Source organism: Crassostrea angulata, chromosome 10 (genome assembly GCF_025612915.1).
Source record: "Crassostrea angulata isolate pt1a10 chromosome 10, ASM2561291v2, whole genome shotgun sequence".
In the NCBI taxonomy this organism is placed as follows: domain Eukaryota; kingdom Metazoa; phylum Mollusca; class Bivalvia; order Ostreida; family Ostreidae; genus Magallana; species Magallana angulata.
Genome location: NC_069120.1, coordinates 30,751,503 through 30,767,734, shown reverse-complemented (window position 1 = coordinate 30,767,734; position 16,232 = coordinate 30,751,503). Strand labels below are relative to the sequence as shown.

The window sequence follows — 16,232 nt, the reverse complement described above, 5'->3', positions numbered from 1 at the left end:
TTCGATCTATGATTATATGCATGTTCAGTAAGAAAATATGATTGAATTCAATCTAACATATCTTGTGGTGCTAAACCATTTATATTCTTGTAGAATATAATTAGTTTATGGTTATCCCTTCGAGATTTCGATGTTTCCAAATTAAGCTCACTATATAAAATTATTTTAGAAGAATTAACTCTGATCCCTGTCACTGGCCTGGTTGCTTCAATTTGTACATGTTTAAGCAATTCGGATTTTCCCTTGATACAGCTGCTCCAAACAACATATTTATCAGTTGTATACTTTTCGCATACCTTTTCATGTATATACCATTAATATAATTAGATCAACCATCCTCCGATTGTATATTTAGATGCAAACCTACTTTTTTTAAATTGATAACATTTTTGCTGTAGAGGGTATATGTATTTAATTTTGAGAAAATATATTACGTCAGTTGCCTGTGTTTCTAATTTACAGGTAAATAATAGAATTGAAAACTCAAAATAATAGAAATAAATTGCATTTTTTAGAAGAACCATTACTGTATATGCAGAAAATTGGATGGTGCTTCAATAAAGTTAATCAGACAAGTTTATGAAAAATTATTTTTAAGTCGAAAAAATTAAAAACATGTGTAAATATGTATATGCTGTATTTATACGTATAAAAAAACAGTATATATGAAAAAGGATAAAAATATGACAACCAATCATGTATTATTTTGTCAGTGAAATATTCTGACTTCTTCAAATTAAGCATATGTATCTGACATTATATCCTTTGTCTTGATATAAATATATATACCCTTTACCCAATTAAGCAGTATAGAGGTTATATATTTTCAATTATTAAAAAAATATCCAACGTCAGGTGCCTGTCGAATAGAGCTCTGTTGAGACGATAACGGGTAATGTGTTTGTTAGATATATTTATCAGAGATTGTGACAAGTTTAAACTTTAAATTCTGTCACATGAGGGAATGAAAACCATGTCATCTATGTCAAAAAGTATTCTAGCCCTACTCGCCTGCTCCATTCCGAAGCAAACGGTCATCTTCTTAGCTTTTATACATAGTATTGTAATAATAAATGGATATCATATTTTCAATCTAAAAACTAAATGATTAATTGGACATATCAGCCTAAACGGAATTAGCCACGTCCGCATATGCATCGGACAGTATGTACATTTTAAAACTGAAACTTTCAAATATGTGCATTATTGTACATTTAAACCGTGTAGAGTAAGTTCCAGTTCAGATCAAAACTCTGAGGTTTGGGTCAATTCTCAACAGGATCAATTTTCAACGGGTCGAGGTCATCAGAGTTTAGAAAAATCTTTCTCATACCGTTGAAAAATGACCCCGGGTATAAATTTCACGATTTTGGTCTCAATTTTCAACGTTGAAAAATGACCCCCCGGGTCAATATTCAACGTTGAAAAATGACCCCCGGGTCAATTTTCAACCCGGGTCAATATTCTTCGTTACACCGGCACATATGAACTTGACTCAAGAATGCATTTCGTATAAAAGATTGACAGTTACCATCAAAACAAGTCTCTAGGCTATTATAATGCAAGTATTATCCAAGGAGTCTTGCAAAATACTATGGAGAAATTGGAAGTAATAAAGAACCAATAATTCTTAATACTGAAAAAACCAGTATATATGATACTTTCAGCCTACTTCATATGATACCCACCAGCTATCACAATATATGACACTAGACAGGAAGTTGTAGCTAAAGGTCATATTGGTCAATAGCTCAGATAACCTTAAAAGCAAAACAAGTGACTTTGATTGCACATTTATTTATCACAGAAATCACAAACAAAATTGATATTGGTGGGTTAAGGAGTTATGCAAGACAGGAGTGTTAACATGTTTTGTAAACAAAAATTTTAATTTTTTTTAATTCTGCAGTAACCTTTATTATAACACTTGTTGATAACATTCAGAGGAAGAAAGTTTTTTTTAATGGAAACAAGTATACGTTGTCTGCTTAAATATATGTAACCACATAAAATATCAATAAAATCTTACGTCAAGAAAGATCGAATGTGTTTAAGTCAATATTGTTGAAACAAATGCTTATAAGGAAATTCTAGAGTAAATACCACAGCTTAGTTAAAATTTTCCATAAAATATATGACCAAAGTATTTATATACATCAAACAACTGTACGGTTTTTTTGTTTGTTTTTTTTTGCTAATGTTTTTTTTTGTGTAGTGCTAAGGCAGTTGATGGACATAGTCTGTCATAGAGGTAATACTATTCACTTGAGTTTGTTCAATACTCTGAACAACAACAACAACAACAACTCTGAGACCCAGTAATTGATATCCAAAAACTAAACATCTATGTCCAAAAACCAAAAGTTTTCTCTTCATAACAATAAAACAAACAATATAAAAGGTAAAGGATTTTTTTAAGGCTTATCAAAATTTGTCTTTATGAATCAAACTTGTTCGACTATTGCTGGATGTTACATCTTTTGTTCTTGGTCCCAATTTTGTTTTACCACCTTATGGGAAAAACAACAAATAAATGCCTTAACATCAATTAACATATTGCACTTAAAATATATCATACCCTTTAGTAAAATATTTAATCATAATCAAAAATATGAAGAATTTTTTTTTGAAAAATGCTTTTTCAACAACATGTAAACTTGTAAAGGATTTCAAGTATCACAATTAAAGGAGACAAGTTTCTAAAACAAATGTGTCAAAAACATATCAAAATATTATGAAACATTCAATTATGCATGGGGATACAGTTAAACTTCGGTATCTTGATGTTGCTGGACTAAGGAAAACTATGAAAGCAATGGAATGGTGAATTTAATTATTGGACTTTGACAAATACATGTAGCATATGATTTGAACACTTGAGAATGTCAATCTATATCAAGATTAGCAGGATATTCAAGATTTTCATGATCAACATACTGGATTATCTTATCATTGATACAGTAAAAACAATAGGGACAGCCAACTAACTTCAAGATACTCATGCAATTTGAGATATAAGTGTTTGATATACCAAAGTTTAACTGTAATTTACAATGAAGCTTCTTTCCTAAAATATGAAAAAAGAAGAATGTTTTGGAGCTTCTTTGTCCTTTGGAAATGTTGAGGGTCTTGACAGAAAATCACCATCCTGATTAAGGAGAAAGTTTGTAGACCTATACGACAGCAAAAAGTTGACTTGAATCCTGAGAGACTAATTTCCAGTTACAGACTTGAGTATCCTTTGTAAATAGTTGTACAGTTGGTAGTCTTTAGTGTTGTATACATAGTCTCCATAAAGCTGAAAAAAAAATACAAAAGCTTTTCTTCACATTGTACATTTTCTAGTGTTTAAAACCCATATTCACATATCATAAACAATCTTTGTGGAAAGTAAGAACTTTCAATGACTCTCCAACAGAAATTCAAACACTTTTTTCTCCATTTACAAGGGCCTGTATTTCACATCCTCCTTTGTTTGGATGCCTTGAAGAGTCATCTTACTAGCATAGATGTCGAAAGTGCTGTGTAATTTTCTAAATTCATTTTAAATATCAAACAACTTACGACAAAGCTTTCTTCAATTGAAAACACTTTTAAGACCAAGCAAATATTAAACCTAAGATGTTGTGATTACAGGCAATAAGGTACATTTTGTCCAATCTTACCTTGTCATACAAAGAATCTTGAAGAAACTGCTCTGTTCCACTACTAAGATCCAACTGTTTGGTGGGAATGCAACCAGTTTGTCCTTTTGTTCTCTCTTTATTAGAAGGGGTGAGATCAAAGTTCACAACCTGAGCTTGTTGCATCTGTTTATTAGCCACAGTGATGCAACGTTCTTCTGGGTGGAATCCTTCAGCAACAACTCTGACCTTGTAGTCTCCATCCAGCAATAGACGATAGTAGTCGCCCTGTTTCCCTGCATTAACATAAGATTTAAAAAAATAGATACATGTAATCTTTTGATCAGGTGGTCACTTTTACAATATCAACAACTTGCTTGGTGGTGACAATAAATTCTTCATATCATATATCAAGCCACTGCAAATGATGTCATAATTAGAACTGTAATGTATCAAAGTAATCAATTTTTTTCCAAAGGCCATTTTCTGGATATAAATTAATTTAAAACTATTCAAATTGTGAAATAACAATTTTTCATCCCTTGACTTGTATATACAATGTTGGTCATTAAAGCTATACACACTACAATTTGCACCAATTTTTAATGACAGGGAAAATGCATGTGTTTGTTTACTTACAAATGTTACATTTTTGCTGTTAATTATAATGCTCAATTCGTTCATGAAATAAAGATGTCAAATTTTAAACAATAAAATATATTTATTTTCCTGCCAGGAAAAGTAATACCTCCTCATGAATATCAATCTATCACGTCAGAATGCTTAACATATGTCAGAAAAGAGGATTTGCAATTTTAAAAGCAAGGGTCAAACTTGAATGATCTGCTAAAGGAAAGAATTGAAATTGTTTGATGTACACCCTTTCCAAAATTGTTAATTCCCTCCTTTTACTTTAATTTTCAGAGTTTTTCAATAGAGACGCATTTTGCCGGAAAACAAATCTGACTTCATACCACGAAATTTTAACAGGAGAGAGACATTCAAGAGGTCCCTCGTTGCTGAACGAAAATTAAAGCCGGAGCTATGAACCTTAACTTTAACATTACCGCCTATGGAAAACACATTAGTGGACTATACCCATATATTTTTTACCTATTTATTTAAATTGTTTACCCTCACTGGCAGTTTATGACGTCAGAAGTTACCTAATTTTCATAATTTAAGGTGACTCACTACACTTGAAAATATTTTCTCAAATCAGCAGAAAATTACTTGATTATGATAGATATCATAATGGATAAGAAGTATTTAAGTCTAATAGGCAAAAAAAAAAGTGAAATTTGGATGAAAAATTACATTTTCAAAAATTTAATTCAGTTAACATGAACAAAAGCTCCAGACAGATTGGAACTCATAATCTGCAGTTCAAAAAACCCAATACATGTACTTTAACCACTGAGCTACGACAATATACAACCCAAATGAATGATATAAACAGTTTAACAAAACATTTAAATCGCCATCTTGTGACGTAGTGTCTTAAAAAGTATAGGTGTGGGTGTAGTGAGGTACCTTAATCAAAATCATTCAAAAATTGATAGTTTTCTAATCTTTTTTCAAACCGGAAATATAGGAGCGACACTTTGAACAAGGAAAATATTTTTGTCCCTTATTAGTCTTGGATACACAATATTTTTGTCCCTTATTAGTCTTGGATACACACACTTCTGAAAAAAACATTTTGTTTGTTCAAGCATGTGCTCAATGTTATCTGAAAGAAAAATTGTTTAAAAACAAGCTTTTTTATGCTAAAAATGGAAAAATTGCAGAAAAAGGTAAACTTTGTAATGTCATTTTCTAAATTGTGGGCATTTGGGTCAATAGGGAAATCATAAAATAACTGTAGTAACATGTATGCGTGTACAAAGAGAACAAAAAATTACAGAAAAATGATGATGTTCATTTTAAGGGGCCATTTTAGGCCCATATCATATATAGTCCTTTGTCCTATATACGATTACGAACAAAAGAAAGCAAAACAAAATTGTGTGAGCATGTTCATCCATATACAGAACAATGCTGTAGGCTTATGTATTTTTCCCTAAAGGCTATTTTGTGTTCATGTGAGTGTTGTCCTATTTAAACATTCAAAAGTAATGGTACTGTAAATGACAAAGGTATTAAACTCATAATACATGTATATATTTCAAATTAACAACTGTTAAGTATACACAAAATCGAGACGGATATGTTATTAGTCAAACAATTCTGGCCACCTGATTTCCTGTGGACATGCACAATGAGGTCAGTTTCGCTCTTCCTTCACCAATATATTTATTAGTCAAATAAACAATTGAAATTTTATTTGTAACGACATGTAATTTACAGAATAGAGATAACTTTTCTAAGTAAACACACACATGCGTTTTTACTGTCATTCAAAATTGACGCAAATTAAAGCATGTATAGTTTAAATACCCCCTCTTATTAATTTGTACAGAAATTTCTACAAGTTTCATTATATTTTATATAAATTTTAAGGAGCCTTTTCACAACAGTACAAGTACACCTTCAATATTTAAACAGTAGTTTTGAATGCTAGTCTTTACCTGAAAGAACATCATGTTTGATAGGAGATCCAGATGGCATGTTCATCACCTTGATGGTAGCATTACCCACTCTCTTCCCACCTGACTGTATCAACCCCTTTATACCAATATGCACCTATTTAATAAGTTGAATACATGTAACAAGGTAAACTTATGTTAACAAAGTAAATTTCTATCTGCCTCGAAAAACAGTTTGTAGGTAATTGTTTTGATAAGTACTTGAAACATGTAGTTGAGGAGAGCTGCTTTGTTCTCTTCCCAATAATTCTTCTCCTCCTCAGGATAAGGGAATTTATTGCAACCCAACTCCAAGGTAGTTTCAAAGCAGTTAGTCGCCAGGTAGTTGAAATCTTGCATACCTGATAACAGATTCATACATTAGTACCCGTATATTTTAATATACCATATAATGTATTCATTCTTTTTATAAGTCTTTAGCTTATTCTTTCTTTAGTTGTTAACTTGTTATCAACGTTGTCTATATTGTTCATCAACATTGGTTAAAAAAAATACAAGAGCCAACTTTTATTGAATTCCCATACCTCCAGCTACTGAGTACCACTTTGCACCATTGGTAATGCCATCCTTGAACTCTGGCAGTTCAAGGTCACCTGACATGTCACATGGTTTTCTCGATGGATCTGACATAGTGAGATGGTGTTTAGAGTAAGACTTGGCCAAGTATCTGCAATAAATGTATACACATAAAATTCTCAACAACTAATTGCTTCTGTTATATTCAAAATTAATATTTTCTTAACATAACGAATTAATAAATGCATGTTATATATGCTATAAACGATGAATAAGAAAATCATTAGTTAATATCATTAACATCACGAAAAACAATTAAAGATGTTATCAAAAATAAGTTGAATCATTAGAATTCATGGTGGCTCAATTTTCATGGTATTTGTGGGTAGCCCTCCCCCACGAATTTACATCCTCAACGAAAACAAATTTAGAAAAAGTAATCTTTGTTACTGAAACCCGCCTCATCCACGAAATTACATCCCCACGATTAAGCAAAAAGTTCACAATCTATGAAAATTGGCCCCCACGAATTTAAATGATTCCACAGTATCATATTTCTGAACCATGAAAGCAAAAGTAACTGCTGTTAATTACCTGAACAAGCCATCATCTGGTGAGGCTGAATATTGTGAGGTCTTTCTGTCATCACGAGATTCGTCATATGGATAATTAGCCACCAAATCTCCACCATGCAGATTAGATGACAGTACAAAGGGGATAGAGTACAACCATTTAATGACCGCTCGGGTCTCTGGAGCAAGGTTCTGAAACATCAAATCATCAGTATTTTCAATTTGTACGAACAAAAAAATACCGATGTACTTGGCATGGAATTTAACAACAAGAGGCCCAGGGGCCACATCGCTCACCTGAGCAACAATTGCCTTAATTCTGATCAAATTAGCATTACAGTATCAAAATATCTTGACAACTGAGTACAGTAGATCTTGCTAAAAAAAAATTGAAAATCTGCCAATTTTTATCCACCTCTTATTTTTTGGTAAATACCAACCCCTTTTTTTGTTGTACCTGTAAAAAGATTTTTCTCTATTCCTATAACCCCCCCCCCCCCCTCCCCATTTCGTGGCCCCACAATTCTCTAGGGAATCATGGTTTCATCAAACTTAAATCTACCTTTAATCTCATAACCTGTGCTTTCACACTAAGTACTGAGTTTTGGACCGAAAACTTTCCCAGAATATTTTTAAAGATTGTAAAACTTGATCCCCCAATTGTGGCCTCACCCTACCCCCGGGGACCATGATTTGGCCAAACTTGAATCAACACTTCCTGAGGATGCTTCCATTTTAATTTGAGTTTTTCTGGCCTAATAGTTTTTGAGAAGAAAATTTTTAAAGATTTTCTCTATATATTCCTATGTTAAAATTGATCCCCCCATTGTGGCCCCACCCTACCCCCGTGGACCATGATTTGAACAAACTTGAATCTACACTTCCTGAGGATGCTTCCATTTTAATTTGAGCTTTACTGGCCAAATAGTTTTTGAGAAGAAATTTTTTAAAGATTTTCTCTATATATTCCTATGTAAAACTTGATCCCCCAATTGTGGCCCCACCCTACCCCCGGGGACCATGATTTGAACAAACTTGAATCTACACTACATGAGGATGCTTCCACTCTAATTTGATTTTTTCTGGCCTGATAATTTTTGAAAAGAAGATTTTTAGAGATTTTCTCTATATATTCCTATGTAAAACTTGATCCCCCAATTGTGGCCCCACCCTACCCCCGGGGACCATGATTTGAACAAACTTGAATCTACCTTACCTGATGATGCCTCCACTCAAAGTTGAGCTTTCCTGGCCTAATAGTTTTTGAGAAGAAAATTTTTGAAGATTTTCTCAATATATTCCTATGTAAAACTTGATCCCCCAATTGTGGCCCCACCCTACCCCCGGGGACCATGATTTGAACAAACTTGAATCAACACTTCCTGAGGATGCTTCCATTTTAATTTTAGCTTTTCTGGCCTAATAGTTTTTAAAAGAAATTTTTTAAAAGATTTTCTCAATATATTCCTATGTAAAACTTGATCCCCCAATTGTGGCCCCACCCTACCCCCGGGGACCATGATTTGAACAAACTTGAATCAACACTTCCTGAGGATGCTTCCATTTTAATTTAAGCTTTTCTGGCCAAATAGTTTTTAAAAGAAATTTTTTAAAAGATTTTCTCTATATATTCCTATGTAAAACTTGATCCCCCAATTGTGGCCCCACCCTACCCCCGTGGACCATGATTTGAACAAACTTGAATCTACACTACATGAGGATGCTTCCACTCTAATTTGATTTTTTCTGGCCTGATAGTTTTTGAAAAGAAGATTTTTAGAGATTTTCTCTATATATTCCTATGTAAAACTTGATCCCCCAATTGTGGCCCCACCCTACCCCCGGGGACCATGATTTGAACAAACTTGAATCTACCTTACCTGATGATGCCTCCACTCAAAGTTGAGCTTTCCTGGCCTAATAGTTTTTGAGAAGAAAATTTTTGAAGATTTTCTCAATATATTCCTATGTAAAACTTGATCCCCCAATTGTGGCCGCACCCTACCCCCGGGGACCATGATTTGAACAAACTTGAATCTACACTTCCTGAGGATGCTTCCATTTTAATTTGAGCTTTACTGGCCAAATAGTTTTTGAGAAGAAAATTTTAAAGATTTTCTCTATATATTCCTATGTAAAACTTGATCCCCCAATTGTGGCCCCACCTTACCCCCGGGGACCATGATTTGAACAAACTTGAACCTACACTTCCTGAGGATGCTTCCATATTAATTTGAGCTTTACTGCCCAAATAGTTTTTGAGAAGAAGATTTTTAAAGATTTTCTCTATATATTCCTATGTAAAACTTGATCCCCCAATTGTGGCCCCACCCTACCCCCGGGGACCATAATTTGATCAAACTTGAATCTACACTTCCTGAGGATGCTTCCATTTTAATTTGAGCTTTACTGGCCAAATAGTTTTTGAGAAGATTATTTTAGAAGATTTTCTCTATATATTCCTATGTAAAAATTGATCCCCCAATTGTGGCCCCACCCTACCCCCGGGGACCATGATTTGATCAAACTTGAATCTACACTTACTGAGGATGCTTCCATTTTAATTTGAGCTTTACTGGCCAAATAGTTTTTGAGAAGAAGATTTTTAGAGATTTTCTCTATATATTCCTATGTAAAACTTGATCCCCCAATTGTGGCCCCCCCTCCTGGGGACCATGATTTGAACAAACTTGAATCAACACTACCTGATGATGCCTCCACTCAAAGTTGAGCTTTCCTGGCCAAATAGTTTTTGAGAAGAAAATTTTTAAAGATTTCCTCTATATATTCCTATGTAAAACTTGATCCCCCAATTGTGGCCGCACCCTACCCCCGGGGACCATGATTCGAACAAACTTGAATCTACACTACCTGATGATGCCTCTACACAAGTTTAAGCTAAGCCTAATAGTTTTTGAGAAGAAGATTTTTGAAAAATACCAACAAATTTTCAATAATTCTCAATTATCTCCCCTTTAAAAAGGGCGTGGCCCTTCATTTGAACAAACTTGAATCCCCTTCACCTAGTGGTGCTTTGTGCCAAATTTGGTTGAAATCTGCCCAGTGGTTCTTGAGAAGAAGATGTAAATGTGAAAAGTTTACAACGACGACAACGACAACGACGACAGACAACGGACAAATTGTGATCAGAAAAGCTCACTTGAGCCTTTGGCTCAGGTGAGCTAATAAAACTGGTAGCATACCATTTTGCTGAGTGCCTTGCTGAGTGACATAATGTGGTTGTTAAGTCCACCCTCCAGTTTTTCATATTTATATTCCAGCTTGTCAACCTCTGGGAAGTTTCTGTTTAAATCAACCTCATTTGCATTAGCCCTGCCATCCAACCATGGCTTCTGACCATTCTTAAATAAAAAATATCACAAAGTACATTTTAATTCAAATATTCACAAAATGAAAGGCAAGTTTCCAATTAATTCAATGTAATTCAATACGGTAAAATCAAAAATATAACACTAATTAGTTCAGTACATGTATTAACTTTTGAATAATCATGCAATCAATTAAAACAAGAGGCCCATGGGCCACATTGCTCACCTGAGCAACAATAGGCATAATAAAATCAGCTTTATGGAGTAATATACCAAAATAATATGGACAATATAGTCTAATAGATCCTGTATTTTAAAAAATCAATTTTTTTCCCGGATATTCTGTTTATCATTGATCCCTTTTTGTCACAGTAGAGTCATTTCACATATTGAGCATTACAGTTCTCAAGAAGATCTAAATTAAATGAGATATAAACCTACATCAAACTTGTGAAGCCCAAGAATTGTCCAGAGGCCAAAGTCTAAACAATTTTAAAGAATTAAAAATATGTCAAAATGCTTGCATAAAAGTAAAACCATATATTAACATTTGAGTTTTGGTGAATTTAAAATGTTCTCCTTTGTAAATTTGACCCCCCCCCCCCATGTGGCTCCATCCTACTCCTGAAAAATATGATTTTGACCAATTTGAATCTACACTATCTAAGATTGCTTTCACTAATGTTGCACCTTTTCTAAGAAAATTTCCTTTTTTAGAAAAAGATTTTTCTCAATATATTCCTTTGTTAAGATTTAACCAGTCCCTATTGTGCCCCTAACCTACCCCCAGGGATCATAATCTGACGGAACTTGAATCTACCCTAGTGGCCTACCTGATGATACTTCACACAAGTTACAGCTTTTCTGGCCAGTAGTGTTCTGAGTAAAAGATTTAAAATAAAATTTCTCTTTATATTCCTATTTAAAAATTTGACCCCCAATTGTGGCCCCATCTTACCTACTGGGACCATGATTTGAGGAAACTTGAATCTGCACTATTTGAGGATGCTTCCATGCAAGTTTCAGCTTTTCTGGCCGAATGGTTTTTGAGAGGAAGATTTTTAAAGATTAACTCTCTATATATTTCTATGTAAAACTTCAACCCCACATTGTGGCCCCACCTTACCCCCAAGGTCCATGATTTGAACAAACTTGAATCTTCACTATCTGAGGATGCTTCCACACAAGGTTCAACTTTTCTGGCCAAATGGTATATGACTAGAAGATTCTTAAAGATTAACTCTATATACTCCTAAACTTTGAGCCCCCCTCCCCCATTGTAGGCCAACCTTACCCCCGCGGACCCTGATTTGAACAAACTTGAATCTACACTATCTGAGGATGCTTCCACATAAGTTTCAGCTTTTCTGGCAAAGTGGTTTTTGAGAAGAAGATCTTTGAAAAATATCACCAAATTTTCAATAAATCCTAATTATTTCCCCTTAAAATAGGGCGTGGCCCTTTATTTTAACAAACTTGAATCATCTTTACCCAATGATGCTTTGTGTCAAGTTTGGTTGAAATTGGCCAAGTGGTTCAGGAGAAGAAGTCGAAAATGTAAAAAGTTTACAGACAGACGGACTCTGGACAAAAAGTGATCAGAAAAGCTCACTTGAGCTTTCAGCTCAGGTGAGCTAAAAAATGAATAGACTGCAATTCTTTCATATATCTTACAAATGTATCTTATATAAACCAGAAATTAACTCTTTCTCCAAAAAAATTAAAATTACCATCCACTGCTTCAACCTTCACTATCAAAGTACAGAATTACTGTAATTTTTGGATTTGAACTTCCAAAAGAATTTAAGCACTTATTATATTTTACTTTTTTCAGTGTGTACTTAAACTTCATGTGCCAATAACTTTGGTTCAAAATATCTTGTACACATTGATGCAGTCTGTACTAAGTTTCAACACGTATTTAAAATGAAAAATGTAAAATAATCTGCAAACAGGAACTAAAAGTACAGCTGTGGTTGAAAATTTTATTTCATATCAGTCTTTGTTGACACCATGTGCTTCAATCTGCATCTGTTCCATAAATATTGTTTTCTATGGAACGATTATTCTGTCATTAGGTACATTGTACATTTATTTGAGAGCTTAGCTTATTATTTATGTACATTGTACAGTATATGTATGTTACAGACAATGGAAAACATACTTGGAATCAATTTGTTTATGATACTATTGATACTAGTAAATGGAAGTTACGAAAAGTTTGAAAAGATGCCTGCATGATTTCATGACACAAAATGTTAATAAAATATACATTGTAAGGATATTTCCATGAGCAAAATTAATCTATTTTGACTGACTATAGACTCAAGAAAATACTGAGCATCTAACTAAACACAATGAATTAAACAACCATTAAGCAAAGATCATACCGAATTACCGATAGAATTGTATTTAAGTATGTTATTAATGTACGGTACCTGTTAATTCATCTAATTTTGCGCAGGTAAACAGTCAACTGTCTTGTTTACCTAAGTCTATGTTTGATTGATAATGCTATGTAAAAGTTACAAATACAGGCGATAGTTCCCTAAGTTACAAAGCGTAATTAATGTAATGAAACGAAAATCAATTCCGATTCTTTAGAGATTTGCTTGATTTAGCAAGTAAATCCTGTACATTTGTTGTAATTTATACATTTGTTTTCATACAGATTATCTAAAACCTCTCTCACCTTCCTTGGGCGTGAATTAGCCAACTCCCAACCATCAGGATTCATGGAGGGCATAATGTGAATACGTGTATTGTCCATCAGCCACACAACCTCTGGGTCTTGCTCTCTGTATCCCTGGCATAAATAGGCTATAAGGGCCAACAACACTTCTCTGCTTACAACCTCATTTCCATGCATGTTTCCAACATATTTAAATTCTGGCTTCCCTACAAACAGTATATATTTACCTATTAGATTCTATCCATTCTTCCTTTGTCATGGGCATTTCATAAATGATTTTGAATAAAATATTTAAAAACTGATGTTGGAATTTTTTCTACACTCATGACTTTCCAAGTTACATCTTAGGATATATGGGAATTTCACCCCATTTAAAAAATCAAAAAAATTTTGAAAAAGAGTTTTGAAAGTAAAACAATGTGCATCATGAGACTTCATGATATATACTCAGAGTTTAACTTTGCATATGTTAACATTCATAGAAAGACATCCTAACTCAGTTAGGATGTCTTTCTATGAATATGAACATATGTAAAATATTGGCAGAAATAAGTCAAAACAGAGATTGTATATTACAAAATATTTATGAAGAAATGAACATTCACGTATTAATAACCCTTTCAGGTTTCAATACACAACCCAAAATATTAAGTCTATGGGGATTTTGCATTCCATCAGCCATGAAATAGCCTGGATAACGTTGAAAAATTGTGCGAGGTATTCCAAGTGAGTTCAGAATGGTGAAAAGATGTAAACGTTTCCAATCAAAAATATCCACAAGAAATTTGTTTTCGTTTCTGTGAACTTTTATGAGAGAAAAATGATAATGTGTCAATGAAGATATCTTGGATATTTTGCCATTTATCAATTTCAACAGTATTTCTTTCACAGATATGTGTATTTTGATTAAAAATCATCCAAAAGAGATGGAAGCAATAACTTGTGGGACAGACTTTACATGTTCAAGGAGTCAAGTGAATTAATTAAGTAATACCCAAACTGACTCTTCCCCAAACAGACTCATGTAATCCATTAAAAGATAAGCGGTTATGGTGATGTGTTGATCTAATTACAAGTAATTAAGAAATTTTGAGAAAAATGAATGTATGATTTTTTATAATATAATTCCATCTTCTATAAGTTTACCAAAGAGGTCCCTATATACATGTAATTTCTTTCTAGGGTGAGAACCTAGTAAGTTGAAAGAACTTGTGTTCAAACCCTTTGTATATATTATATATACAATAAAATATGTTCAAACTAATTTCTTTTTTAAATGCCATCTTATTATTAAAAAATCGATAAATTAAACAGTATTGACAAATTTATAAATTCTTCTCACTCTTTGAAGTCATTCCTTACTCGGGCAATTTGATTACAAGTCTTGACTGTAATTCTAATACAATTTAATACTACCCTTTTATGAAACTTTAAATTATTTTTACAGAATAGAAGCTCAGAGAGAGAGAGAGAGAGAGAGAGAGAGAGAGAGAGAGAGAGGGGGGGGGTCAAAAAGCATACCTGCTAAATGCGTCCCAGGTTTTTCTGCTGTAAATTCTATGACTACCAAATCTCGGCCTTCCACAGTCTTTTCATCTAAACTGTAAATCCGACTGACATCTGGACATTTCTTATTTGTTTCGTTCAAGACATTCAAAAGACTATTGTAATCGTGATCTCCAAAAGTGAAGTCTTTCAATTCAAAAGCCAGATTACAGGCTATGCTCAAGGCAATAAATATAGCAGCAATTAGCCGCATATCCTTCTCTTTCTGTTGTTTTCCACAATATTTCAACCCTAATTTTTAGATACTCTTTCTCCTAATTTATAAAGCATAATGATAATCGATTATAAACGTCACATTGACGTAAACAAAGTTGCACAGGTGCAAGACAGTTCGCTAAGAGTTTATTCGTGTTTATGGGTGCGTCGTTTTAGCCAAATGGCGATTCAAATGGAAATTTATTACAATAAAATTATTATTACGGGTAACCCGAATTACTGAAATGACAGCTAATATTTACCGAAATAACACCTGAAAATACCGGAATGACAACTCATCCCCAAATATTAGGACAACTCGTCCTTAGCAGGGATCGACGTATATATACTAACGTATACTACATATATATATACTATAAGTATATACGTCCCTGGTAAAGACAACTCGCCCCAATGAAAAAATATATATTCCATATATTTATCCACATATTTAATAAACAAATAATGTTACTTTACACTTATTTTTGAAAATTTTAACAAGAACTCAAGTATAAAATTTCTAAATTATCATTTGTTGTAGGTGTTAAAAATATTTTAGATATGTGTGGTTTTTCAAATATTTGGTATGAACAAAATATTGTAAATGTAAAGTGGATTTCTACAATTGTAAAACAAAGGTTACAAGACCAATATATCCAAAAATGGTCTAGTGACATTAATGACTCAAAAGGGCAAATTTACAAGATTTTTAAGAAAAAAATTTAATCATGAAAGTTACATTAATATATTGCCACTTAGGCCCAGAAAGGTTTTTATGAAATTTAGAACCTCAAATCACCATCTCCAAGTGGAGACTGGGAGATGGTACAATACACCTTTGTAACCAGAGAGTGTGTAAACTGTGTAATTCTGGTCAAATTGCTGACGAATTTCATTATATTCTGGAATGTAAAGAACTATTGACATTTAGACGTAAATATCTTGATGATAAATACTGGTCAGCGCCAAATACTATTAAGTTTTGTGAATTATTATCAAAATATACAGTTTGATATAATAGTTTGTCCTCTGTCCTCCATTATTATACTTTTTCCTATCTTCATTGTATATATTGTATATTTATGCTTATTTACTATTTATCTACTACTTATCTATTCATTCATACAATGTACCTCTGACTTTTGAACTGT

General features: G+C 33.2%; 1 protein-coding gene across 1 annotated transcript; it reads right to left on the bottom strand.

The window, feature by feature from the left end:
- Window positions 1-1,777: 1,777 nt before the first annotated feature.
- Window positions 1,778-15,202, bottom strand: LOC128166748 (carboxypeptidase E-like). The gene is made up of 9 exons (XM_052832100.1): window positions 14,842-15,202; window positions 13,321-13,526; window positions 10,503-10,661; window positions 7,322-7,491; window positions 6,736-6,878; window positions 6,413-6,552; window positions 6,194-6,308; window positions 3,666-3,919; window positions 1,778-3,298 (listed from the first exon to the last, which is right to left on the bottom strand). The coding sequence occupies exons 1-9, from the start codon at window positions 15,077-15,079 to the stop codon at window positions 3,212-3,214; spliced, it is 1,512 nt and encodes a 503-aa protein (XP_052688060.1). The 5' UTR covers window positions 15,080-15,202; the 3' UTR covers window positions 1,778-3,211.
- Window positions 15,203-16,232: the final 1,030 nt, after the last annotated feature.

What these genes read in the sequence shown, in the direction of transcription:
- LOC128166748 (XM_052832100.1), bottom strand. Translation starts at nt 15,079, where the DNA reads ATGCGGCTAATTGCTGCTATATTTATTGCCTTGAGCATAGCCTGTAAT. An exon ending in ACCTGGGACGCATTTAGCAG is followed by an intron (nt 13,527 to 14,841) that starts GTATGCTTTTTG and finishes TACTGTTTGTAG; the next exon opens with GGAAGCCAGAATTTAAATAT. An exon ending in GTGGTACTCAGTAGCTGGAG is followed by an intron (nt 6,553 to 6,735) that starts GTATGGGAATTC and finishes ATCTGTTATCAG; the next exon opens with GTATGCAAGATTTCAACTAC.